The 27,098-nt window shown below is 41.8% G+C and overlaps 1 protein-coding gene and 2 pseudogenes across 1 annotated transcript; 2 read left to right on the forward strand and 1 right to left on the reverse strand.

Moving 5' to 3' along the window:
* Nucleotides 1–4,232: 4,232 nt before the first annotated feature.
* Nucleotides 4,233–5,110, forward strand: LOC119923652 (annotated as a pseudogene).
* A 6,051-nt stretch (nucleotides 5,111–11,161) lies between these two features.
* Nucleotides 11,162–12,094, forward strand: LOC119923654 (olfactory receptor 1038-like). The gene has a single exon (XM_038742980.1). The coding sequence runs from the start codon at nucleotides 11,162–11,164 to the stop codon at nucleotides 12,092–12,094; it is 933 nt and encodes a 310-aa protein (XP_038598908.1).
* An 8,247-nt stretch (nucleotides 12,095–20,341) lies between these two features.
* LOC119923651 lies at nucleotides 20,342–21,702 on the reverse strand (annotated as a pseudogene).
* Between the last annotated feature and the right edge of the window lie 5,396 nt (nucleotides 21,703–27,098).

Consider the following 27,098-nt stretch of genomic DNA (forward strand, 5'->3'; position numbering starts at 1 on the left):
TGCTCTGCACACAGTAAGCGCTCAAGAAATACGATTGATGATGATGATGATTTTTGAAGGAAGAGAGGAAGGAACCAGTGGAGAGTGAGCGGTTGAAGATGGACGTTAAGGAAGAGAGGAGGGAAGGGGCGAGAGATTTAATAAGATGAGAGGGAATGGGGTCTGAAGCACAGGTGGGAGTAGCACTTGAGAGGATGGAGGAGTTCTCATCTGAAAATACTGCTGGGAAGGATGTGAGAGTAGTGGAGAGGGTTGAGAGTCCTGGGGATGGGGAAGGGGGAGGGGTGACTTTGAGGATCTCAGACCTGATGGAGTTAATTTTAGTAATGAAGTAGGAGGCCAGATCTTTGGGCGTGAGGGATGGAGGAGGGGGTTTTCAGGCCTATAACAAGTAGCTTTTGTCTGTACAAGGTTGTGATAACAGAGACCAATGAAAATTCACAACAATCCTGTCGGTCCTCAGTGGTTCCCTAAAGCTCCCATTGCTCACTCCCGCATTGCTGTAACTTAATAAATGACACAGTGTGAATGGGATCGGGGCTGCATGTCACTCGTACCTCTCTCGGGAGGTGAACGGGCAGGTACCCACCTTCCTCCTTTTCTGCTTTATCTGAACTCATGTCTCCGAATCATTTTTCCTATCTGCGTCACTACCTTGGGTTCTTGAACTCTGCCGCCGATTTACACTGGTTAACTTATTTTGCACTTTACTGTCGATAACACATTATTATTGATACTTCATATTGTCTTGTCTTTCTAGTTGACCTTAGTATATGTTTTCTCTCCCACTCTTTTCCTCTAATACTGTCATTAGACCCTCATATTTTCACCTTTACTCCAGTCCTGATAGGATAATCTTATCTTCCTTTTGTGCACAGCACTGTTCTAGTCACTTGAAAAAGCACAACAGAGTTAGAAGACCCAATCCCTGTGGCATACAGAGTTGCTCTTCTGCTTGTGGATTTTATTTTACCGATTAATGTCACTGGGTTTTTTTGAGACGTTCCTAAAGTCATTTGGAAATCCTTGACTTTACTTGGGACTGAAATGATGCAAAGGCAAATCAAGATATCTAAGACCAGGGACATCTGTAGGAATGGGAAGTAACATGGCTTAATGGCAAGACCACAGGGCTGGGAAGCAGGAAACCTGGGTTCTAATCCCACGTCCACCACTTACCTGATGTATGACAATGGACTTCACTTACTTTCTCTGTGTCTCAATTTCCTCACCTATAAAAGAGAAATAAATGCTTATTTTCCCTCCTCCTTTCATAGACTGTGAGTCCCATATGGAAAAGGGATTGTTTCTGATCTGATTGTACTGTACCTACCCCAATGCTTAGCACAGTGCTAGAACATGATTGCTCAAGAAAAATAATAATATTTTTCTTGAGTGACTGCTGTGTGCAGAGCACTGTACTAAGTGCTTGAGAGAGTTCAATATAACAGAGTTGATAGGCATGTTCCTTGTCCACATGCCCAAGAGCTTGTTTTGAGGAAAGGTGGACAGTGTCCAGCATGAGGACTATGTTTGGTAGATACTAATAATAATGATAATTGTGGTACGTGCTAAGTGCTTACAATAATAATGATGGCATTTGTTAAGCTTGTACTATGTGCAAAGCACTGTTCTAAGCGCTAGTTGTTCCAAGTACTATTCTAAGCACTGGGGTAGATACAAGGTAATTAGGTTGGGCACAGCCCCAGTCCCACATGGGGCTCCCAGTCTTAATCCTCATTTTACAGATGAGGTAACTGAGGCATAGAGAAGTTAAGTGATTTGCCCAATGTCCTACAGCAGACTAGTGGTGTAGTCAGGAATAGAACCCACGTCCTCTGACTTCCAAGCCCCTTCTTTTTCCACTAGGACATGAGAATGAAAAGCAGTCCTGTTTTGGGGGCTCAGCTATCTCTGGAAAGTTTTCTGGGACTGCCCACTGTTGCCCCCTCTCTTGAGGCCACCAATTTCTTTAAAGAGGTATGGAGTCACTAACTTCAATCCCCTCCATCCTCCCAAGGATCTCTAAAGGGCGACTCCTGTCTGTACCCAATAGGGAAACTCCTTGCCAAAGAGGGAGGCCAGCACTATGCCAAACATCCGTGCCCCCCCCACACATTAGCACTAATGTGTGACCTTTGCTTGTGCTTTATGTACATTCAGCTAAAGATCCAATTTCTCTTGAGAATTGAGTTGGTCAGTCAGACAACCGTATTTATAGATGCTTACTGTGTGAAAAGCACTGTACTAAGCACCTGGGATAGTACAACCTAACAATAAACAATCACATCCCCTACCCACAATGAGCATACAGTCTAGAGGGAGAGATGGAGATTAATATAATTGAATTAATAATAATGATGGTGTCTGTTAAGTTCTTAGTACAGTGCTTTGAACACGGTTAGTACTCAATACGTATGATTGAATGAATGTGCCAAGCACTATTCTAAGCACTGGGGGAGATACAAAGTAATCAGATTGTCCCATGTGGGACTCACAGTCTTAATCCCCATTTTACAGATGAGGTAACTGAGGTACAGAGAAGTTCAGTGATTTGTCCCAAGTCACATAGCTGATGAGTGGCAGACCCTGGATTAGAATAATAATAATAATAATAATAATAATAGCATTTATTAAGCGCTTACTATGTGCAAAGCACTGTTCTAAGCACGTGGGAGGTTACAAGGTGAGCAGGTTGTCCCACGGGGGGCTCACAGTTTTAATCCCCATTTTACAGATGAGATAACTGAGGCTCAGAGAAGTTAAGTGACATGCCCAAAGTCACACAGCTGACAGTTGGCAGAGCCGGTATTTGAACCCATGACCTCTGACTCCAGAGCCCGTGCTCTTTCCACTGAGCCACGCTGCTTCTCTAACCTACAACCTCAGACTTCCAAGCCCATGTTCTTTTCACTAAGCTACGCTGCTTCTCATTTACAGAAATACAGATATATACATAAGTGCTGTGGGGCTAGGAAGGGGAATGAAGAAAGGGTGATGCAGAAGGCAGTGGGAGAAGAGGAAAGGAGGGCTTTTGGAGGAGACACACTCTCAATAAGGCTTTGAAGCAGAGGAGAGTCATTGTTGGATATGAGAAGGGAGTTGAATCTATGCTTCTCGGTGAATTCTCATCTATAACACACAAGCATGTCCATTCTGTTGTAAACTTTGCATCTAATCGATACCAAGGTCATTACTTAGAGTCTTGATTATCTGATATGTTGAAGGAAAGTTCCTGTTTGTTGTAAGGACCACCGATTAGGTATATGAAGTATCTGCCCTTATGATAATAATAATAATAATGATATTTGTTAAGCGCTTACTATGTAACAAGCACTGTTCTAAGCAATGGGGTAGCTATAGGGTAATCAGGTTGTCCCATGAGGGGCTCACACTTTTAATCCCCATTTTACAGATGTGGTAACTGAGGCACAGAGAAATGAAGTCACTTGCCCAAAGTCACACAGCAGACAAGTGTCAGAGCTGGTATTAGAACCCACATCCTCTCACTCCCAAGCCCATGCTCTTCCACTAAACCATGCTGCTTCTCTGATCAGAGTAGAAAGGAAATGCTCTCTTTTGAGTAAATTTAAACAGCACACAAAATTATAAAACTATTCTGTAGTCATTTTTATATTTTCATGTTTGCTTTCCCCAGTAGAATGTAAGCTTCTTGTGGGCAGGGAACATGTCGCTGTGATAGTCTGTACTCCCCAAGCACTTAATGCAGTGAACCACACCAAATGGGTGCTCAATAAAAGCTACCACTGCTACTTGTTGACCAGAGGTCCCTAATCTTCTCTGCATCATATACCAGAGTGGTAATAGTTCTTCATTGTTTTTTTCAATACTTGTTTTATGTTAACATGTTATGTTAACATGTAAAAGAACTGGGTATAAAAAGAGGCGTGGAACCACAAACCATTTAAGATCCAAGAGGGACTATTCATTCATTCAATCGTATTTATTAAGCACTTACTGTATGCAAAGCATTGTACTTAGCGCTTGGGAGAGTACAATACAACAACAAGCAGACGCATTCCCTGTCCATAATGAGCTCACAGTCTAGAGACTAGAATAACTTTTATTTAAGGTGAAAAAAAATCTAAATTGAAGGTGCTCTAAAGAAATGTCTTTTGCCTCCCCTTCCTGAATGAATGTGAGCTAAAACGTGAAGGATAGTACTTAGACCGCTCTCCTTTCTCCAGTTACAGATACCTACCCCGGGGATCATGGCTGAGGGAAATCGTTCCCAGCTGAGTGAGTTCATTCTCACCGGGCTCACAAAACTTCCAGAGCTGCAGATCCCTCTCTTCGTTGTGTTTCTGCTTATCTATTGTACCACAGTTGTGGGGAACCTGGGCCTTATCTTCCTGACCAGGACTGATTCTCGACTTCAAACTCCCACATACTTTTTCCTCGGCCACTTGGCTTTGGTTGAGGTTGGCTACTCCACAGCTGTGGGCCCCCAAATGATGGTAAATTTGTTGGAGGAGAGAAAATCTATTTCCTGCTACCTCTGCACAATGCAACTCTGTTGTTTCATTATTTTTATCATTACCAAACTTTTCTTCCTGGCTGCAATGGCCTACGACTGCTACGTGGCCATCTGCAATCCTCTGCTCTACAGGATCATCATCTCCTGATGATTGCAAGAAAGTTTGCACTCTTTTGGTTGCCATTCCCTACATCTACAGCTTGTCTGTCGCCCTGTTCATGGTAGTCTCCACGTTTCGGTTGTCCTTCTGCAGTGATATCATCGATCATTTCTATTGTGATAAGCCTACCCATCCTTGCGTTGTCCTGATCTGATACCCGTGTGGTAGAATACTTCATTTTGGGGGATTCTACTTTCATTTTGGTTTTCTCCCTCCTGGTTGTCCTGATCTTCTACATCTTCATCATCTCTACCATCCTAAAGATCCATTCTGCCCAAGACAAGCTAGCTAGTCATCCATTTGAAACAGATAAAATGGACTCCGTGTTTTACACCCAAGTGATTCCTATGCTGAACCCCCTGATTTACAATCTGAGGAACTAGAAGGTGAAGGAGGCCCTGGAAAGAACTCTCACTGCTTGTTGGCTACATTTCAAATTCCTGAAATCCTGAAATCCATTCAATAAAACACTTTAATAATGAGACCAAAATCCTGTTTAAAATATCTCTGGACTGTTTCCTTTTAATATAAAGACCAGATAATCAAGCTGGGGAATTAGAAAAGGACCATGCTTAGAAATTTGCACGGCATTAGAAGGTGTTTTCAGTCATTTTCAAATGTTCCCGTCAATTATATATTTGACTTGAAAATAGAACTTCGTTATCATCTTGGGACAGAAAAAGGCACTAGTCAAGCAAGAAGCAGAACATGTAAATCATTTCTGAACCTCTGCGTTCTGCCCATATTTCCCTCAGTTTGAGACATAATGGAGGGACAGAAGCCTGCCCAATTTCCTACCACTGTTCAGAAAAGATAGGGACAAGCATAGCCTGGTGGAAAAATCACAGGAATGGGAGCTAGGAGACCTAACTCTAATCCCAGCTCCACTCCTTACCTGCTATGTGATCTTGGGCAAGTCACTTTACTTCTTTATACCTCAGTTTCCTCATCTGTAAAATAGAGATAAAATAGGGATTAAATACTGTTTTCCTTTCCCCTTAGACTGTGAGCCCCAGGTGGGAAGGGACTGTGTCCATTCTGATTTTCCTGTATCTACCCCAGGGCTTAACTCTCTTAATAAATACCACAATTATCAGTAAACTCACTGCAGTTTCCTTCGGAAAAGCCATCTTGCTCCTGTGACTTATGACTTGACCAATGTCTCTTACCCTACAGGCAGAGCAGTCTGGGACACTTCTGGAAGCCAACATCCTCACTGCACTGGCTCCAACATCTAGGGCCATTTCACTACGTTATCCAGCCTTAAATTAATCCATTTGTATGTCCATGTAGGATGGGAGGGTAGACCAGCGTGAGAAGCAGCACAGCCTAGTGGAAAGAGTACAGGCCTAGGAGTCAGAAGGCCCTGATTTCTAATCCCAGTTCTACTACATGTCTGCTGTGTGACCTTGAGCAAGTCACTTCACTTCTCTGGGCTTCAGTTACTGCATCTGTAAAATGGGGATAAATTCTTCTCCTTCCTTCTTAGACTATGAGCCCTCTGTGGGACCTGATTATCTTATATCTACTACAGTACTTATTACAGTGTTTAGCATATAGTAAATGCTTAGCAAACACTATGATGATGATGATGATGATGATGATGATGATGATTGGACCAGAAATTCAGGGCTTGTAAAAAAAATTCTGGTAAAATACAGCACAGGTGGAGTGACCTGAAATTTTTCCAGTGGTGGGAAAAAACAGAATCAGACAAAAATTTAAAACCAAATCATAATGGAGTATATTAATATAATATAGGAACTAGTCAGGGCATTTGAATTTTCCTAGGAAGTTTTAGGTTCAAAATGTTTGCTGATGAATTTTAATAAAAGTCAGCTGTTTGTCAACCAGGAACACTGAAAAAAGAAGAGTTTGTGATATTTGATATAACTACTTAACATTCACTAAGCCCAAGCAATAATACACTTTGAAAGACATCAAATTAAACTTTGGAAATGAAATGCAATTTCTATAGGATGAAATTCAAATGAACTTCAATTGAGTTACTTTTCAGAATCAAAGCAAGCAAACAAGACTGGATAACTGGATAACAATTCATTATAAAATTGAGCCCCCTGAATTTGCTTATATCCCCTACGTGGAAAAGATGGAAGAGAATTTTGATAGAGATACTATTACTTACAATAACTTTAAAATGTTAAGTATAAAAAACAGCAACTTTCAAATAATTAGCAATTCAGAAAGGATTTTCTAATGAGAAATAATTCTCTTGAAATCGTAGTAACAAAATTTTCAGCAGGAGAAAATTCTTCCTAAATGAAAACTGCCTTTCTCTCTTAGAGTGTGAGTCCCACATGGGGCAGAAACTGTATCTGAAGTGATTATCTATATACATCTGGGAAGAGTAGTTGACACACAATAAGGATTTAATAGACAGTAATTACTTACTGTCAAGTCATAATCAACTCTTTCAATTGCATAAGGGGCTGTGGATTGTGTGTGCGTTTGTGTGTGTGTGTGTGTGTGTGTATGTGTGTGTGTGTGTAGGGGCAGATGGGACAGCTAAAGAAGCAGCAGGACCTAGTAGATAAAGTACAGGCCTGGGAGTCAGAAGGACCTGGGTTCTAATCCCGTCTCTGCCTCGAGTCTGCTGTATGACTTTGGTCAAGTCACTTAACTTCTTTCTGCCACAGTTACCTTATAAGTAAAATGGGAATAAAGACTGTGATACCCATATAGGACAGGGACTGTGTCTAACCTGATTACTTTGTATCTATTCCAGTGCTTAGAACAGTGCTTGTCACATAGTAAGCACTTAACAAATATATAATTATTAAAATAATTACAATTATTATTATTTTTAACCAGCCTAACTTCCACAGATGCAATGTATTACATTTGGCCTCAGCACGTTTGGAAAACCCCAAGCATGAAACTTAAAGAAGAGGTCTACTTGGGTTGAGGCAGGAGTAGGAAGGGGTCCATTGCTGCAGTAGTCTTTCATCAATTTCTTTGGTTTCATTCTTTACCCTCTGTGGATGACATTCCCTTTTGAAAGCTATTTTAAGCTCTTTGAGGGCAGGCATCATGTCTACCTTCTTTATGGTACTCAACCAAATGCCTAGTACAGTGCCCTATGCACACTAAGCACTTGTTAAATATTAATGATTGATTATGTGGTAAAATAATCCATCAATGACATTTATTGAGCATTTACTATGTGCAGAGCACTGTTCTAAGAGATTGGGAGAGTACAATACAAGATAAATTAGCAGACATGTTCCCTGCCCATAATGAGTTTACAGTATAGGGAGGAGCTTACAATTCCTCACTTCCCACTTACAAATATCTCTGTGACTCTTGGTCCACTGGGGTATGCTATTTAAAATCCTTATTAAGGAATGCTCCTTGGTTACCCACTGTTTACTTTATATATTCTCTGATGGGTCCTTCATGAGCCATATTCCAAGGGGAATATATTTCAGTATATAGTTTATCCCATGTAATCTGCATTTTAACCAGGAGTATTTGGAAGAAGAAGAAACTGGATCGTTCATTTTTCCATAATGCAACATGTGTTATGAAATAATGGTTAAAAACCCACTGCTTTCCTAAAGAAATTGCCCTCTAAATTATCCAGATAAGAGTGGAAGAGGTAAAGAGGTATGGTGAAGGATTTCTGCTAGGGACTGTTGATCTTGGGGATTTCATAACTTCCAGTACTGAGGTATGTTGGGCTTTACAGAATTGTGTGATTTCCTGGTAATTAATTACCATGATGAGATAATTGAGATGGCATAATATCTGTCTTCTTCCTTAAATAGTTACACTGCAAAGGAAGGTGTTATGTGTAAAGAAGTTATGTCATCAACTGCAACAAAGTAACTAGCTTGAGTCAATCAATCAATCAAAGGTATTTATTGAGCCCTTAATGTATGCAAAGCACTGTACTAAGTGCTGGAAGAGTACAATAAAACAGAGTTGGCAGACATATTCCCTGCCCACAGTGAGTTTACATTCTAGAAACGTGTAGTCATGCTAACACAATATAGCTGTAATGACAAAAGTGACCAATTCATTTAAAATTTGTTCGGTCAACATGCCAAACAGTGCTTAGAACTGTGCTTGGCACGTAGTAAGTGCTTAACGAATACAATAATAATAATAATTACTATGATGTTTCCTGACAATTCCTCAATTCATTCAATCATATTCGTTGAGTGCTCACTCTGTGCAGAGCATTGTACTATGTGCCTGGGAGAGTGCAATACAACAATAAACAGACACATTCCCTGCCCACAATGAGTTTACATTTTTCTCTGTTGAAAATGACCCTAACTATAAATTCTGTGACTTGCCAAGGAAAGTGAAAAGTTTGCTATCCTCAAGAAAAGGTGATATTCTTGGGAGCATTCCTGTCATGGAATTTCAGTCTTCTTATAACAGATTGAAAGAGTAAGGATTTATAAGTATTTCAACCTTTCCTTTGCATATACATAAGCCAAAACCCTAGCAAAAGGGGTCATCCAGGAGAGTAGCTTAAGCAATCCTCTTGCTTGTGGGAAAAGTCATGGCCTAGTGGATAGAGCATTGACCTGGGAGCCAGAATTCAATTCAATTCAATTCAATTGTATTTATTGAACGCTTACTGTGTTCAGAGCACTGTACCAGAGAATTGTACTTTCTCTGTTGCAGTTGATTAAATAACTCTTGTTTATACACAAGGATCTGAGTGCTAATCCCAGCTCCACCACCTGTCCGCTGCATGACCTGGGGCAAATTACTGAAGTTCTCTGTGCCTCAGTTACCTCACCTGTAAATTGGAGATTAAGACTGTAAACCCCATGTGAGACAGGTACTGTGTCCAAACTGACTAGCTTGTATCTACCGCAATGGTTAGAACAGTGCTTGAAACATAGTAAGTGCTTAACAAATACTATTATTATTATTATTGTTAATAAGCCAGGGCAATCTTATTTGTTTCTCAAATCGTAGTAGTAGTCACTGAAGTAATATTTACTGAGTGTCCACTGGATGCAGTGCCTTGTACTAATCGCCCAGGAAATGCAAAACAGAAAAGTGACAGATTCCCTGCTCAACTGTGCACACTCCAATGGAAGAGATACAGAAGAATATTTACAAATAGGTTAATAAAAGGAAGGAATTAAATTATGATTACAATTTTCTATCCACAGAGCTACAAATCCAGTATTGTCCTCTTTTATTGGCGGTGATTTTTAAAGGTGGTTTCTGTCTAGTATTTTGCTGAACTTCAAAAGCTAAGGTTCATCCTCCTCCCTGCTCACCTCCCCTATTGGCTCCCCAAAAATTTCTCGTGAAAAACCTCCTGGAAAACTGAAGGGAAAAAAAAACCTAACATGAAAAACAATGTTGAACGTGATTACCATCTGTGTCTAAGGGTAAAATGGGGAGTCTTGAGACTGCAAAGGGACATTCCTATAAATGTAAATAAATAACAATAATGCATTTTTCCATCTTTCCCAGCTTGGGGAGTGAACCCAAGAATTCCAAGATCCCTCACAGGAAGTGTCAGGAGAGAAACTATGTGTATTACTGACAATTCGATGTTGGGCTCATTTTCCAGCAAGCTGGCTCCCTGAGATTTAAGAGTCATCTTGGACAGAAGTGGAGTGGCAGACTATGCAAGCCATTTTGCCCAGGGATGATTCTCCAATTATAGCAGGCACACCCCTGCTTCAAACAGAGATTAGAGGAGAGTTCTGTAGCAGGCACATACCTGCTTCGAATGGAGGCTAGAGGAGGAAGTGAGGGGTGAGTGACTTTCCACTCAGGGCTCATTGGACGGACCTCAAGAACCCCAGCCAAATGGCTGTAGTTGAATGATTTGGCAAGCTCAAGAACTCTTCAGTAACAAGCCTTTCCTCTTCACAGTTCCTCTGGTGAAATTTGCTTCTACTTCTCTCCAGGGTAAATGATTCCTTTTCCATCCCCAAAATGAAGGCTTGAAATAATTTCCCCTGAGAAGGAGTTCATCTTGTTAAAGTTGCCAGTGTTTCTGAAGAATATTAGGGAACTAATGAAATTCCTATCCTTATCAAGTCTGCACCAACCATCGGACACAAACTACTTGGTGCAAATCTGTAAATGAGAACAAAACATTTACCTTTTCAAGTATGGTTTCAAGGAGTTCACTCTTGCCCTTGGACAAATTCTAACGAAATTAAGATAATCAACATCCCTAATTTTCTGGATAGGAAGGTCTATTACTTGAACTAAGATTCCTGATTCTGTCCTTGCCAAGTCCCTAAACAGTACACCACATCAAATGATCACTCAATAAATTGTATTACTGCTAATACTACTACTACAAGTAGATGCTTTTGAGGTTGATTGTCTACAAATATATTGGGGGCGCGTTACATTAAACTAAATATCATTCCGTTATGTTATGCTAAATTTTATTCCATTAGCCTGAAAGAATCACACACCACTTTACTCTTGCTTTGCTAATATAATCCCACCTCTTGGGTTAACGGCTGGAAAATCTGGAGGATCTCATGGGGCGAGGTAACTATTCTGAAGTGATGGAGTTCATTCTGGTGGGGCTCACAGATAGCGTACACATGCGGGCCATCCTTTTTGTGTTTTTTCTATTGATCTATGTAGTTGGTGTCATGGAGAATCTTGGACTGATCAGATTAATTGGGCTCAGCCCTCGACTTCACACTCCTATGTACTTTTTCCTAAGCCATTTAGCCTTTGTTGACTTCTGTTATACCTCTTCCATCACTCCCAACATGTTGGTGGACTTGGCTGTAGAATTGAAAAGCATTTCCTTCACAGCCTGTGCTATTCAAGTAGGTTGCTTCATCACTTTTATGAATGTAGAAATTTTTCTCCTGTCATTGATGGTGTATGACCATTATGTGGCAATCTGCCAACCTCTTCTTTATATGACTGTGATGTCTTGGAAACTGTGTACCCAACTGGTAGCTGGTACTTACCTATATTGTTTTTTGGTTGGATTTTTTCACACATTTCTGACATTTCGTTTCTCCTACTATGACTCCAATGTCATCAATCACTTCTATTGTGACGAGGTCCCCTTGTTAGCATTGACTTGCTCTGACACCCGTATCAAAGAGAGGCTGATTTTTGCATTTGCTGGTTTTAATATGCTTGGCTCACTTCTAATTGTCCTCATCTCTTACATTTTTATTCTCTTGGCCATCTTAAGGATCCACTATTCTGAAGGGAGACATAAAGCCTTTTCCACCTGCACCTCCCACTTAACATCTGTTACTATATTTTATGCGACTATGTATTTACAGCCTAAATCAAATCATTCACTGGACACTGATACAATTGCTTCAGTGTTCTACACCATCGCGATCCCCATGCTTAATCCCTTGATCTATAGCTTGAGAAATCAAGAGGTGAAAGGCGCCTTAAAGAAGAAAATAGGGAAAATAAGATGTATGACACCATGAGTGCAATTCATTAAATAAGAAATGTGACCTAGTGGAAAGAGCTTGGGACTGAAAGTCAGCAGATCCAGGTTCTAATGCTGGCTTCACTCCTTGTCTGCTGTTTGGCCTTGGACAAGTCACGTAACATCTCTATGCCTCAGTCACCTCATCGATAAAAAGGGGATTAAATCCTCCTCCTTCCAATGTGAGACTTGGAGCCCCATGTGGGACAGGAGCTGTGTTCAAACCAATAACCTTTTATCTATCTTAGTGCTTAGTGCAGTGCCTGAAACATAGTGAGAGCTTAACAAAGTACAATAAAAAATAAAGACTAAGGTGACCATTTATACCATGGCAGATGGGATGGTCACAAATTTTTGAGTCCTAGTCTCCTGAGCCCAAAGTGATAGTACGAACTACTGGATACCCCTCTCTTAGCTAAAAGTCAGGAGAGGGGGCATGAAAACAGCATCAGTGGAGACAGAAACAGTAGCAGGTAAGTAGAGACAGCCAATACTACTCATCCACTTGGTCTCCTCCTCCTACTTTTCCTTTTTCCCTTTATTGCCATTGCCTTATTCTTCCTTTCCCATTTCTGCTATGGTTGCCACAATCAATCAAAAAGTCAGACTTCCTGAGCACTTGCTGTGTGCAGAGCATTGTGCTAGGCACTTGGGAAAATACAATATAACAATATAATAGACACTTTATATGTGCCTCAGGCACATCTATCATGACCACATCTGCTGGATGTTTCCTAGAAATTTCTGGAACTGCCTTTTCTGTGTGCAAAGCAGCCTTGCCTGAGACCGAGAGGGAGCAAGCAACCCCAGCAACTGTCACCGTGACAGATAGGGCCATGGAAACGTAAGATAACTGATGACAGTAATGGAAGAAGGATGATAACTATTGAAGACTTTCTAGATGAGAGTTGGTGACTGTCTATCACCATGTGTGCCTTTATAGTCAAGTTTGTGTATGTGTGTGACTGTGACAGTAACCACTGCATTTTCCTTCTCTGTCCCTCTCTGCTGATTTTTCCATTTCATTCTCTTCTAGTTCTTTCTTAATGACTGTTTCCAAGTGTTTTCAACTATTTCTGTCTCATTTTAATTCTTCCTGCCTAATTTTAATTTATTCCAGTGACTGTCTCCCCATCTAGACTTTAAGATCCTTGAGAGCAAGGATCCTGTCTACTAATTCTATCCTACTCTTCCTTGTGCTTAAAAAAGTACTCTGCACATAGTAGGCACTCAATAAATACTTCAGATTGATTAATAGATTTACTCTGTTCCTTTATTTACTTCTTTATCTCTGCCTTCCTCAATCTCGCTGTTAATTGGTTGATTGATTGATTCTCTCTTCTGTTCTGATTCTTTCTGTCTTTATAATAATAACAATGGTATTTGTTAAGCACTTACTATGTGCTAGGCACTATACAAAGCACTGGGGTGGATGCAAGTAAATCGTGTTGGACATGTCCCTGTCCCACATGGGATATTTATGTCTTGTACTTTCTTAACCTCTCCCTGAGAAGCCCTATACAGCTTTGAACTCCATAAATATTCACATTAAGACCTGTAAAAAATCAGTATTGCTTCCACTTTCTGTTTCAAATTTACATGTGCTACAGACTTTGTAGTAAATTCGATTCTGAACTCCCATTAGATTTTGAAAGCTATAAGGCAGTGACCCCTCATTTAGTTTAGACTCCTTACACCATATCATACACTTACCATTTTAATTCCTAGCAGGGCAGCAACTAAGTTCAATCGTATTTATTGAGTGCTTACTGTGTGCAGAACATTGTTTTCTGGAAGGAGTACTATGTGTGAATGAGCCTTTAATAAATGTATTTCTAGGAATGAAAATAGGTGTGCTACATCAATTATTGATAAATGTTCTCCTGATAGTTAATACACCTTCCCAAGTCCCCAAAACCGACTTATTAGGCCACAAAAATCCTCTTTGTCCCACCAAATCTGTTCTATCTTCTCGGATATCCTCTACTCCCTCTCCTTTCTAACCATCCCTCCTCTTTCCATTGTTCACTACATTACCAGGTTAATAATAACAATAATAATGGCATTTAGTAAGCACTTACTACGTGAAAAGCACTATTCTAAGCACTGGGGAGCTAACAAGGTGATCAGGTTGTCCCACAGGGGGCTCACACTCTTAATCCCCATTTTACAGATGGGATAACTGAGGCACAGAGAAGATAAGTGACTTGCCCAAAGTCACACAGCTGACAATTGGCGGAGCTGGGATTTGAACCCATAACCTCTGACTCCAAAGCTCGTGCTCTTTCCACTGAGCCAGACTGCTTTGCTGCATAGGCATAGGCAAGTCTCTGCTGCAAGTTCTTTCAAGAGTTTACTACTAAAAATTATCCTTAACACAAAGGAAATCAATTGATAAGGAGAGGTGAGGATACTTTCTTTTAGGTTCCCTGGCTTATTTTCTGCATATCAGGTATCTTAGTGCCATTTTCTTTCTTTTTTTAGACCCTGATCATCAATCGTAATTATCATCAATCATATTTATTGAGCGCTTACTGTGTGCAGAGCACTGTACTAAGCGCTTGGGAAGTACAAGTTGGCAACATATAGAGACAGTCCCTACCCAATAGTAGGCTCACAGTCTAAAAGGGGGAAACAGAGAGCAAAACCAAACATACCAAGAAAATAAAATAAATTGAATAGATATGTACAAGTAAAATAAATAAATAAACAAATAGAGAAATAAATATGTACAAACATATATACATATATACAGGTGCTGTGGGGAAGGGAAGGAGGTAAGATGGGGGGATGGAGAGGGGGATGAGGGGGAGAGGAAGGAAGGGGCTTAGTCTGGGAAGGCCTCCTGGAGGAGGTGAGCTCTCAGTAGGGCCTTGAAGGGAGGAAGAGAGCTAACTTGGTGGATGGGCAGAGGGAGGGCATTCCAGGCCCGGGGGATGACGTGGGCCGGGGGTCGATGGCGGGACAGGCGAGAACAAGGTACGTTGAGGAGATTAGCAGCAGAGGAGCGGAGGATGTGGGCTGGGCTGTAGAAGGAGAGAAGGGAGGTGAGGTAGGAGGGGGCGAGGTGATGGAGAGCCTTGAAGCCCAGGGTGAGGAGTTTCTGCCTGATGCGCGGATTGATCGGTAGCCACTGGAGATTTTTGAGGAGGGGAGTAACATTCCCAGAGCGTTTCTGGACAAAGACAATCCGGGCAGCAGCATGAAGTATTGATTGAAGTGGGGAGAGACACAAGGATGGGAGATCAGAGAGAAGGCTGATGCAGTAGTCCAGATGGGATAGCATGAGCAGGGTAGCGGCATGGATGGAGAGGAAAGGGCGGATCTTGACAATGTTGTAGAGCTGAGAACGGCAGGTTTTGGTGACGGCTTGGATGTGAGGGGTGAATGAGAGAGCGGAGTCGAGGATGACACCAAGGTTGCGGGCTTGTGAGACGGGAAGGATGGTAGTGCCGTCAACAGAGATGGGAAAGTCAGGGAGAGGGCAGGGTTTGGGAGGGAAGACAAGGAGTTCAGTCTTCCCTGATCATATTTTTATGTTTTATTCCCATCATTCATTCATTCATTCGTATTTATTGAGCTCTTACTGTGTGCAGACCACTGTACTAAGTGCTTGGGAAGTACAAATCAGCAACATATAGAGACGGTTCCTACCCAACAACAGGCTCACAGTCTAGAAGGGGGAGACAGACAACAAAACAAAACAACACCCAAATCATTTCCCAAGGCTCATTAGCAGATGCAGCAGGCTGTAACACCATCTTTGACAACTCACCAGTATTCCCTGTAAAAATAGTCACTTGGGGAATATTTTAATTTAAAAGTTTGCAAATCAATAAATGTGTTAATTGCACAATGCACAATGAAGTATGAAAATCCATTCCCAAATGACTTATTAAAAGTGGGGCAAGACTGTAGTCCCTTTTGTGCACCTAGAAAATTATTTCTTAAAGACAGTTGAAGTCAGTTATTCCATACAGTTTCCAATGGAAAATTAGTATATTGCCAAACACTTTAACAGTTATGGACTTGAAGATGATGACTGGGTTCACATTGATGGTCAATTAATTTATCAATGAGATATTCTTATTTCAGCCATTTGTTATATGGCCTGTAAGGAAAACATGGTCCCAAAAGTAAGAGGAGGTGATGATCAGGCCCTCATTCATTCATTCAATCGTATTTATTGAGCGCTTACTGTGTGCAGAGCACTGTACTAAGCGCTTAGGAAGTACAAGCTGGCAACATATACTGTCCCTACCCAACAGCGGGCTTACAGTCTAGAAGGGGGAGACAGACAACAAAACAAAACATATTAACAAAATAAAATAAATAGAATAAATATGTACAAGTAAATAGGGTAATAAATATGTACAAACGTATATACATATATACAGGTGCTGTGGGGAGGGGAAGGAGGTAAGGCAGGGGGGATGAGGAGGGGGAAACTATCATTTAAGGTTGAGTAGAAGTAGCATTACCTAATTGAAAGAGCACGGTCCTGGGAGTCAGAGGACTTGGGTTCTAATCTCGGCTCCACCCCTTGTCAGCTGCTTGACCTTGGGAAAGTCACCTCACTTTTCTGTGCCTCAGTTACCTTAACTGTAAAATGGGGATTTAATAACTGTTCTCCTTCCATAGGGACTGTGTCTGACCTGATTAGCCTGTATCTATACCAGGGCTTAGAAAAGTGCTGGACACACAGTAAGAAGTTTTTAAAATGTCATAAAAAGAATCTATAAATTGAGAAAAGTAAAACAAAGTTTGACCTGAATGGAGGGGAAGATCAATTAGTCAATCAATAGCATTTATTTCCCCTCTCCAGGTCACACCTGGAGAGTTTCCAGTACTCTACCAGTCTCAACTATGGGAGCGAGAGTCAAGCAGAGGCATACCCATTCCTTTCTTAGTTTGGGTAGTGGCTAGAGAGTGAAAGGCAATCACCTACAAGTCAAAACTCACCGGTGCTGGGCAGCAACAGCATGGGAGAAAGTCAAGGATGGAGACTCAAGTTTACGGTGTGGAAGGAAGCAATAGTAAATCACTTCCATATTTTTACCATGAAAACTCTAAGGATACTGTACCAGAACGATTGCAGATGGAGATGAGGTGTTCTGGGAGAAATGTGTCCATGGTGCCGCTATAGGTCAGAGACAACTCAAAAGCATAAGGCAAGACAAGCATTTATTGAGCTATTACTGCATAAAGAATTCTGCACTAAGCATTTGGGAGAGTACAGTGCAAGAGTTGGTAGACACAGTCTCTGTCCACAGTGAGCTTCCAGAATAGAAATATATTCTTTCTCCAGTTCTGGTGACCATTTTATAATAATAACAACAGTAGTGGTATTCCTTAAGAGCTTACTATGTGCAAAGTACTATATTAAGCCCCGGGGTAAATACAAAATACTCAGATCTGACACGGTCCTTGTCCTACATGGAGTTTACTGTCTAAGGGGAAGAGTGAACATACACTGAAGCTTCATTTTACAAATGAAGAAACTGAGGCTTGCACAAGTCACACAGCAGGAAAATGGAAGAGCCGGGATTAGAACCAGGTTCTTCCGATTCCCATGCTCTCTTTTCAGGTAGCATTTGTTGAACATTTACTACGTGCCACATTCATCAACTTTGGCAAGTTCTTTCTGTGTACAGACCACTGTACTAAGCCAATAACCGTCCTAAACACTGGGGTAGATACAGTTTAATCAGGTCAAACCCAGTCCCTGGCCCACATGGGGCTCAAGGTAAAAGGGTATAGGAAAAGGTACCTGAAAGGTACGAGTATTTCAGATGAGAGGAATTCCTTTCAAATGGAAGGTCTGATATCCAAATCATAACATAGGACCATTTAGAAATGAAACAACCCCCTCAAAACAGGGAGGTCACAACTCATTTTCCCCCTGAGGAAATGTGTTCCAGCATGCTCCCATAGGGAGGGAGTGAATGCTTCTCCACCTTCTTCCTGCCTCTTCCCAGAGGGATTAGAAGACACCTAGGAAGTACAGCCCTCCTACACGTTTGGGGATACAGGCACATAAATCTTACCATATGCAACTTATTCTAAGAAAAATTTGCCCAAGAATGAAAATCCTATGGAGGGTGTGGCAGGATAGAGAGAGTGCTTCCCATATTCCCTCCTTCTTTTGTTCATTCATTCAATTTCATTTATAATTTACTGTGTGCACAACATTGTACAGAGCACTTGGGAGAGTACAGTATAACAATGGACGGACACATTCCCTGCCCACAACAAGATGGGAGACAGAGACCAATATAAATAAATAAATTACAGATATGTACATAAGTGCTACGAGGCTGGAAGGGGGAATGAATAAAGGAAGCAAGTCAGGGTGACACGGAAGGGTGTAGGAGAAGAGGAAAGGTGAGTTTAGTCAGGGAAGGCGTCTTGGAGGAGATGTCCAAAGGAAGGACATGGGCCAGGGGTCAGCGACGAGATAGAGGAGATCAAGGTACAGTGGGAAGGTTGGCATTGGAGGAGTGAAGTGTGCTGGCTGGATTGTAGTAGGAGAGTAGTGAGACACTTGCTCTGGCATGAAGCCTATGTAGGGCTGAAGCTCCTGGAACATTAGCCGTGGGATTGGAGGTAATTCCAAAGCTACGTGCAGCTAAGGGTAGTACATGAAGAGAGTTCTTCGGGAAAAAAATCTGCCTTAGAGAACCTGGCTCAGGAAAACCTAACATTAAGCACCAACCAGAGTCCACATCATTGGAATTAGATTAACTACTTTGCAGTCAAGTATTTCTATTCCCACTTACAAACCTGCCACCAAAAGACTCTACATAATTTCATTGCCTTCACACTCAGGAGGCAGGCCAACTGCAAGGAAAGTAAAGAAGGAATAGCAGGGTGCTAATTGTGAACTAGGTGGACTTCAGGTCAATCAATTGTTTTTATTGAGAGTTCACTGTGTGCAGAGCACTGTACTCAACTCTTGGGAGAGTACAATATGACAGATTTGGTTGACATGTTCCTTTCCCACAAGGAGCTTAGAGTCTAGAGAAGAAATGGTAGCATATAGGAACACATTACCACCCAGCAAAAATAATCAATTCCACATGCTTTAAGATTACCCACATAATGTTCTGCAGTCTATGCAAAACAATCTTGAGGAAGCTTTCCTTTTTAGGGCAAGCTTCAGTTCGAAATAATCACCAGTCTTCATCAGATAATGGGAAGGAAGAGCAGTTAAAATGTATTATTCTTTAAAAAGAATGGGAATGGAAATGTAACACTGATAGAAAACTGCAAATAAAATTCTCCTGTTTAATCAGAAGTAAGACAGCACCTTGGCAGTTGCATTTGAAAGGCAAGACAGTTCCATAAATAAAAAGTTAGGAAACAAAGGACACAAGGAGTGTGCAGATAGAAAGTGATTCAACGAACAGGCTTATCCCCAGAACTTTCCCAAAAGATAGAAGGACAGGATTCACTGGAAATGCCATAAAAAGCAAAGTCTGCAGAGTCAGATAATTTTGTAATCTGAATAGAAAAACAAAATCAGACACTGTGCTCAGTTGTTACTGAGCAGAGAAGAAATCTTTCACTTAAACTTCTCTCGATAAAGAGCTGTCTTTGTTAGTGTTCTGGTTAATATTACCTCTAGACTGTAAGTTCGTTGTGGGCAGGGAATGTGTCTGTTTATTGTTGTATTGTACTTTCCCAAGCGCCTAGTACAGTGCTCTGCACAAAGTAAGCGCTCAATGAATGTGATTGAATGAATGAATAATACTGTGGGAAGGGAATGTACCTACCATCTCTGTTAGAATGGACTCCTCCAAGTGGTTAGTGTAATGCTGTGCACAAAGTAAGCATTTAATAAATATTACTGATTGATTGATATTTAAGGAGCACTTGACATGTGCAGAACTCAGTGGCAAGTGCTAGGGATCGTAACTACCATCTCTATTGTACTCTCCACAGTGCTTTTTACTGCGCTCATAGCATAACAGTAAGTGCTCAATAGTGTATGAAAATTGGAAATACAGTTAGATATTGATATTTCTCCTTTATAAAAGTGTAAAAGATCTGTTCATTTTCCCTGCTTATCAGTAGCTTTTCCTTTACTCCCTATCAGGAAATGGATCATTTTCTATTATTGCCCTGAGGTTAATAAAATATCTCTTCCATACAGCTATGTTATAGTTCAAACGATTAAGCTGAATCAAGCTTCCTCAATACATACTTTACTGTTTTATCATAATGATGTATTCAATATTCAGTTTTATTTGGAAAGTGGGTTTCTTCTGACGATTTTCCAGAAAGCTTCCTTCACATTCTTGTTCCTCAGGCTACAGATAAGGGGATTTAGCATGGGAGTCACAAAGATATAGAAAACTGCTATTATTTTTGATTGCTCTACAGAGCAATCAGCTGGGGGTCTTACATACATTCAGAAAAGAGTTCCATAGAATACAGTCACCACTATCAAATGTGATCCACAGGTGGAGAAGGTTTTCCTCCTTTTCATTCATTCATTCATTCATTCATTCAATCGTATTTATTGAGCGCTTACTGTGTGCAGAGCACTGTACTAAGCACTTGGGAAGTTCAAGTTGGCAACATATGGAGACGGTCCCTACCCAACAACGGGCTCACAGTCTAGAAGGGGGAGACAGTCAACAAAACAAAACATGTGGGCAGGTCATCAGAATTAATAGAAATAAAGCTAGGTACACATCATTAACAAAATAAATAGAACAGTAAATATGTACAAGTAAAATAAATAGAGTAATAAATCTGTAAAAACATATATACAGGTGCTGTGGGGAGGAGAAGGAGGTAGGGGGGGAGGAGGAGGAGGAGGAAAGGAAAAGGGGGGCTCAGCCTGGGAAGGCCTCCTGGAGGAGGTGAGCTCTCAGTAGGGCTTTGAAGGGAGGAAGAGAGCCCTCAACAGAGCACATCCTCAGAACGGCTATCAGAATGAAGACGTACAAAATGAGGATGATCAGGAGTGAGCTGGAGAGCTTAAAGCCGGCCACTATAAACATTGACATATTGGAGCAAGCCAGTCTTATGAGAGGGGGATCAGCACAGTAGAAATGTTTAATTGTGTTGGAGTCGCAGAACATCAAGTGATACGTCCACATGGTTTCCATCAGCCCGCTAAGAAATCCATATATATATGGAGCAACCACTAAGCGTAGACATACAGCCCTCGTCATTCTGCTGTGGTAAAACAAGGGTCTACAGATGGCCACGTACCGGTCATAGGTCATAACAGCCAGGATGTAGTATTCTGTAATCATCATGGCGATGAAGAAATAACACTGCACTAAACAGGAAGCCAAAGAAATGGTTCTCTTTTCTGATAAGAAATCCATCAGCATTTTGGGAGTGACATGTGTGGAATAACGATGATCCAGAAAGGACAAACTCGGGACAAAAAGTACATGGGGGTGTGAAGCCGAGAATCTATCCAGATCAGCATCAGTAACTCAAGGTTTCCTACCACTGTGGTGGGGTGGATAACTAGAAAGAGCACAAAGAGTACAGACTGTAGTTCCAGACGATCTGTTAGCCCATCAGAATAAATTCCATGACCAGGGTGTCATTTCTCTGGAACACTTTCTTAGGTGTTGGCATAATCTGATCCGATAAATTAAAACAGAGAAAAAGATGAGTATTCTATCAATGTAAGCATTCTCTGACTCCTATCTCTCTGCCATGCACATGAGAGCACTTTAAGTAATCTCAATTCATCTTTAAAGATGGGTGACAGCTTGCATAATTACAGGCTGGAAAAGCCAATTTCATTCATTTATTTGGGCTAGATAACTATTATAAAAATAATTGTGGTATCTGTTGAGTGCTTACCTTGTGCCAAGGACTGTGCTTAGCTCTGGAAAAGTGGCAAGGCAGAGTCTCTGTCGCAGATGGGGCTTGCTGTCTTTACAGGAAAGAGAACTGGTATTGAATCCCCATTTTATAGATGAAGAAATTGAAGTACAGGGCAGTTAAGTGACTTGTCCAAGGTCACATAGCTGGCAAGGGGCAGAGCTGAGGTTTGAACTTGGATCCTCTGACTCCCTGACCTATGCTTTTGAGGCCTGGGGCCCGTGCTTTTGACACTAAGGCTTGCTACTGCCTTCTCCACCATTATATTGAAATTTCCTCTGTGCTATGCCTGATGTCTGACAGAACAGGTAGAATCCTAGAATTCCCTATGCTAGAATTGTTAAGGGATTCTCTTTAGGCTTAAACTATTCCCAGAGATAAAGTCAGTATCCCTGTCGGCTGTGTTCTTGAGACTAACAGGGCACTAGTTAGCTCAATGTTAATTATAATTATGATATTTCCTAAGTCTTTACTTCATGTCAAGCACAGTCTAAGTGTTGGAGTGGATAAAAGATAATCAGATTAGATACAGCTCCTGTCCCATAGAAAGCTCACAGTCTGAGTAGAAGGGAGAACAGGCATTGCATCCCCATTTTGCAGCTGAGAAAAATGAGACACAGCAAAGTTAAGTGACTTGCCCAAGCTCACACAGCAGGCAAGTAGCAGAGCTGGGATTAGAACCAGGTCATTTCACTCCCAGACCCATATTCTTTCCAATAAGCTATTCTGCTCCTCAGTGACCCTTTCCCAGTCCTCTTCTCCTTATTTTCATTCTCCTTCCTCTAATTTTCTCTTCCTCTCCAAGCCCTGTATTCAACTTGTTCAGGATCAAACTTAGATGTCATCCCTCCCCCTCTTCTTTCCATCACTGCTTGCTAGAGAAGCTGCATGGCTCACTGGAAAGAGCCCGGCTCTGGAAGCCAGAGGTCATGTGCTCTAATCCCGGCTCTGCCACCTGTCAGCTATGTGATTTTGGGCAAGTCAGTTAACTTCTTTGTGTCTCAGTTACCTCATCTGTAAAATGGGGATTAAGACTGTGAGCCCATGTGGGACAACCTGAATACCTTGTATCCCCACAGTGCTTGGCACATAGTAAGCCATCATTATTATTAGCATGCTCTGCTGCCAGGAAAAGGCTTGGTCATAAGTAAATCTGAGATAATCACCACTCCAAATTTGGCATGACTTCTCTTCACCTCCCTCCTTACTCACTAACCTATAGTTCAAGTAAAGAAGTAGCTCTCAAAGCCTGATCTATCAGATTCATTGCTGAGTGGTTAGGCTGTTATAGCTGTTGCTTTCTTAGCTGTCTCATTTTCTGGGAAGTAAATTCCTTCCTAAGTAGGTTGAGGAGAAAAAGAATGGATGAAGCATGTCATGTCTGAATGTCCCAGCTTCTGTGAGGAAGTGGAATTTCTCAATGGATTTTGCTTATTCCATTAATGATGTCTTCACCTGGAAGCTGAGAGTTCTAGCAAGATGCTAAAGGATGACTATTTAATCCACTGTGAAAAGATACTGACCTAGAGTTACCTAAGGACTACAACAATCCCCTCGATTTACTTTTCTTCCACTAACCTTTTGAGGAAAGAACAGAGGAGACTGGAGGACCAGAACTGACAGGCCAAGACTGGAAGTTGTGGAGTGTGTTATATTTATATTTTCTCCCCCTTCTAGACTGTTATTCCCCTTCTAGACTGTGAGCCCGCTTTTGGGTAGGGACCGTCTCTATATGTTGCCAACTTGTACTTCCCAAGAGCTTAGTACAGTGCTCTGCACACAGTAAGTGCTCAATAAATACGATTGAATGAACGAATGAATGAATATTTTCTCACAAATAGGAGAACATTATCTGTTTCCACCTTCTCGTCCTTCTTCTAATCTTTACCACCTTCTTCGGTGCTGGTAGCCTCCATTTATATGGCTTCTGTTCTCCCTCTGCCTCCTTTCATTCCTCGTATTTTTTTCAAGCTCCCTTCTCCCTTCCCACAAACAGTTCCACCCAGATCCTTCTCTTGTACTTACATTCATGAGACTTCTCTCAACTGCTTCTCTTCTCTGTTTATTTCACAAGATTATCATATTGCTAATAAAATGTCAAGAAAACAAAATCTATTAAAGGCTATAGAGGTGATGATGGTGACAATGGAATTTACAAAACACTTACTACATGTCACGCACTGTAATAAGTGCTAGGGTAGATACAAGATTATCAGGTTAGACCTGCCCCAGTGGGGCTCACAATTTAATGGACTGGGTGATAATGTGTGTATATTTTACTTCCATCATTCCCTTAAGTAAAATAAAAATTATATTCTGTGTCTTCTTGTCTGGATTATTTTTAAACTGTAACTCCTAGAGATGGAGACTGCTTTTTGTGGTTAATTATGTTTTAAAAAATTAGTGTAATGAGGTAGAGCAATACCATGATCAGATAGGTATAAATACAATTCTGATTCAATTTTTGTGGATCAAACATATTCATGGACATGAAGAGAAGACATTTTCGTATTGAGCACATGTCATAAATTAAATGTTCCTGGAGCTCTTAATGTGGGCCAAGCATTGTACTAGGCATTGGAGTAGCTACAAGATAATCAGGTCAGACACAGTCCTTGTCCCATATGGGGCTCAGGTCCCATGTATCATATCCACATCAGAATGATACCAGAGCAGCTGAAAATCGACTGTCTGGTTATAAAATAGGACATCTGATCACGTTATTAAGAACAGGAATGGGATTTTTTCTCTCTTAATCACCTATAGTAAATACTACATTGGGCAAGAAATGCATTGTTTCCAAGTATCTCAAGACACTAAAGATGAAAGTCCTGTTGGAGTTCTCAAGTCTTGCAAAAATCTATAGCTATAGAACTACATATGGATAAGTTTTGGGGCACATCCTTTCAAACTCTTTGGACAGGAACTTGATGAGTGGATATTATTGGAAAAAATCTTTGCATTCTTATTCACAGCTATTCAGGATTACATGAAGATGATCATAATAATGGTCTCCATGAATATGACATGATTACAACCACACCAAAATTATTCTTCAGCCACGTTTTCAACAGAGTTCGGCAGAACAATGCCTAGATGAAAACTTCACACACTCATCCCTTTGTCATATCATCTTACTTTAACAACAACCTCATTCACACCTAGTCAGTCCACCCATGCTATTTCATTCATTCATTCATTCAACCGTATTTATTGAGCGCTTACTGTGTGCAGAGCACTGTACTAAGCGCTTGGGAAGTACAAGTTGGCAACAACTAGAGACGGTCCCTACCCAACAGCGGGCTCACAGTCTAGAAGGGGGAGACAGACAACAAAACATACTAACAAGATAAAATAAATAGAATATGTACAAATAAAATAAATAGAGTGATAAATCCGTACAAACATATATGCATATATACAGGTGCTGTGGGGAGGGGAAGGAGGTAAGGCGGGGGGGATGAGGAGGGGGAGAACCAGACCCTTATGTGATCATGTCTCATTTATATAATATCTCGCTCCTTCGAAAGTGTAGGCCTCCTCCCAGCCGGTGGGCAAATCAATCAATCAATCAATAAATCAATCAATCGTATTTATTGAGCGCTTACTATGTGCAGAGCACTGTACTAAGCGCTTGGGAAGTACAAATTGGCATCACATAGAGACAGTCCCTACCCAACAGTGGGCTCACAGTCTAAAAGGGGGAGACAGAGAACAGAACCAAACATACCAACAAAATAAAATAAGTAGGATAGAAATGTACAAGTAAAATAAATAAATAAATAAATAGGGTAATAAATATGTACAACCATATATACATATATACAGGTGCTGTGGGGAAGGGAAGGAGGTAAGACGGGGGGATGGAGAGGGGGACGAGGGGGAGAGGAAAGAAGGGGCTCAGTCTGGGAAGGCCTCCTGGAGGAGGTGAGCTCTCAGCAGGGCCTTGAAGGGAGGGAGAGAGCTAGCTTGGCGGATGGGCAGAGGGAGGGCATTCCAGGCCCGGGGGATGACGTGGGCCGGGGGTCGATGGCGGGACAGGCGAGAGCGAGGTACAGTGAGGAGATTAGTGGTGGAGGAGCGGAGTGTGCGGGCTGGGCAGTAGAAGGAGAGAAGGGAGGTGAGGTAGGAGGGGGCGAGGTGATGGACAGCCTTGAAGCCCAGGATGAGGAGTTTCTGCTTGATGCGCAGATTGATCGGTAGCCATTGGAGGTTTTTGAGGAGGGGAGTAATATGTCCAGAGCGTTTCTGGACAAAGATAATCCGGGCAGCAGCATGAAGTATGGATTGAAGTGGAGAGAGACACGAGGATGGGAGATCAGAGAGAAGGCTAGTGCAGTAGTCCAGACGGGATAGGATGAGAGCTTGAATGAGCAGGGTAGCGGTTTGGATGGAGAGGAAAGGGCGGATCTTGGCAATGTTGCGGAGCTGAGACCGGCAGGTTTTGGTGACGGCTTGGATGTGAGGGGTGAACCAGAGAGCGGAGTCGAGGATGACACCAAGGTTGCGGGCTTGTGAGACGGGAAAGATGGTAGTGCCGTCAACAGAGATGGGAAAGTCAGGGAGAGGACAAGGTTTGGGAGGGAAGACAAGGAGCTCAGTCTTCGACATGTTGAGCTTTAGGTGGCGGGCGGACATCCAGATAGAGATGTCCTGAAGGCAGGAGGAGATGCGAGCCTGGAGGGAGGGGGAGAGAGCAGGGGCAGAGATGTAGATCTGGGTGTCATCAGCGTAGAGATGATAGTTGAAGCCGTGGGAGCGAATGAGGTCACCAAGGGAGTGAGTGTATATTGAGAACAGAAGGGGACCAAGCACTGAACCTTGGGGAACCCCCACAGTAAGAGGATGGGAGGGGGAGGAGGAGCCTGCAAAAGAGACTGAGAAAGAACGACCGGAGAGATAAGAGGAGAACCAGGAGAGGACGGAGTCTGTGAAGCCAAGGTCAGATAACGTGTGGAGGAGAAGGGGGTGGTCCACAGTGTCAAAGGCAGCTGAGAGGTCGAGGAGGATTAGGACAGAGTATGAGCCGTTGGATTTGGCAAGCAGGAGGTCATTGGTGACCTTTGAGAGCGCAGTTTCCGTGGAATGAAGGGGACGGAAGCCAGACTGGAGGGGGTCGAGGAGAGAGTTGTTGTTGAGGAATT

This window comes from Tachyglossus aculeatus, unplaced genomic scaffold, assembly GCF_015852505.1.
Source record: "Tachyglossus aculeatus isolate mTacAcu1 unplaced genomic scaffold, mTacAcu1.pri scaffold_212_arrow_ctg1, whole genome shotgun sequence".
Lineage (NCBI taxonomy): Eukaryota > Metazoa > Chordata > Mammalia > Monotremata > Tachyglossidae > Tachyglossus > Tachyglossus aculeatus.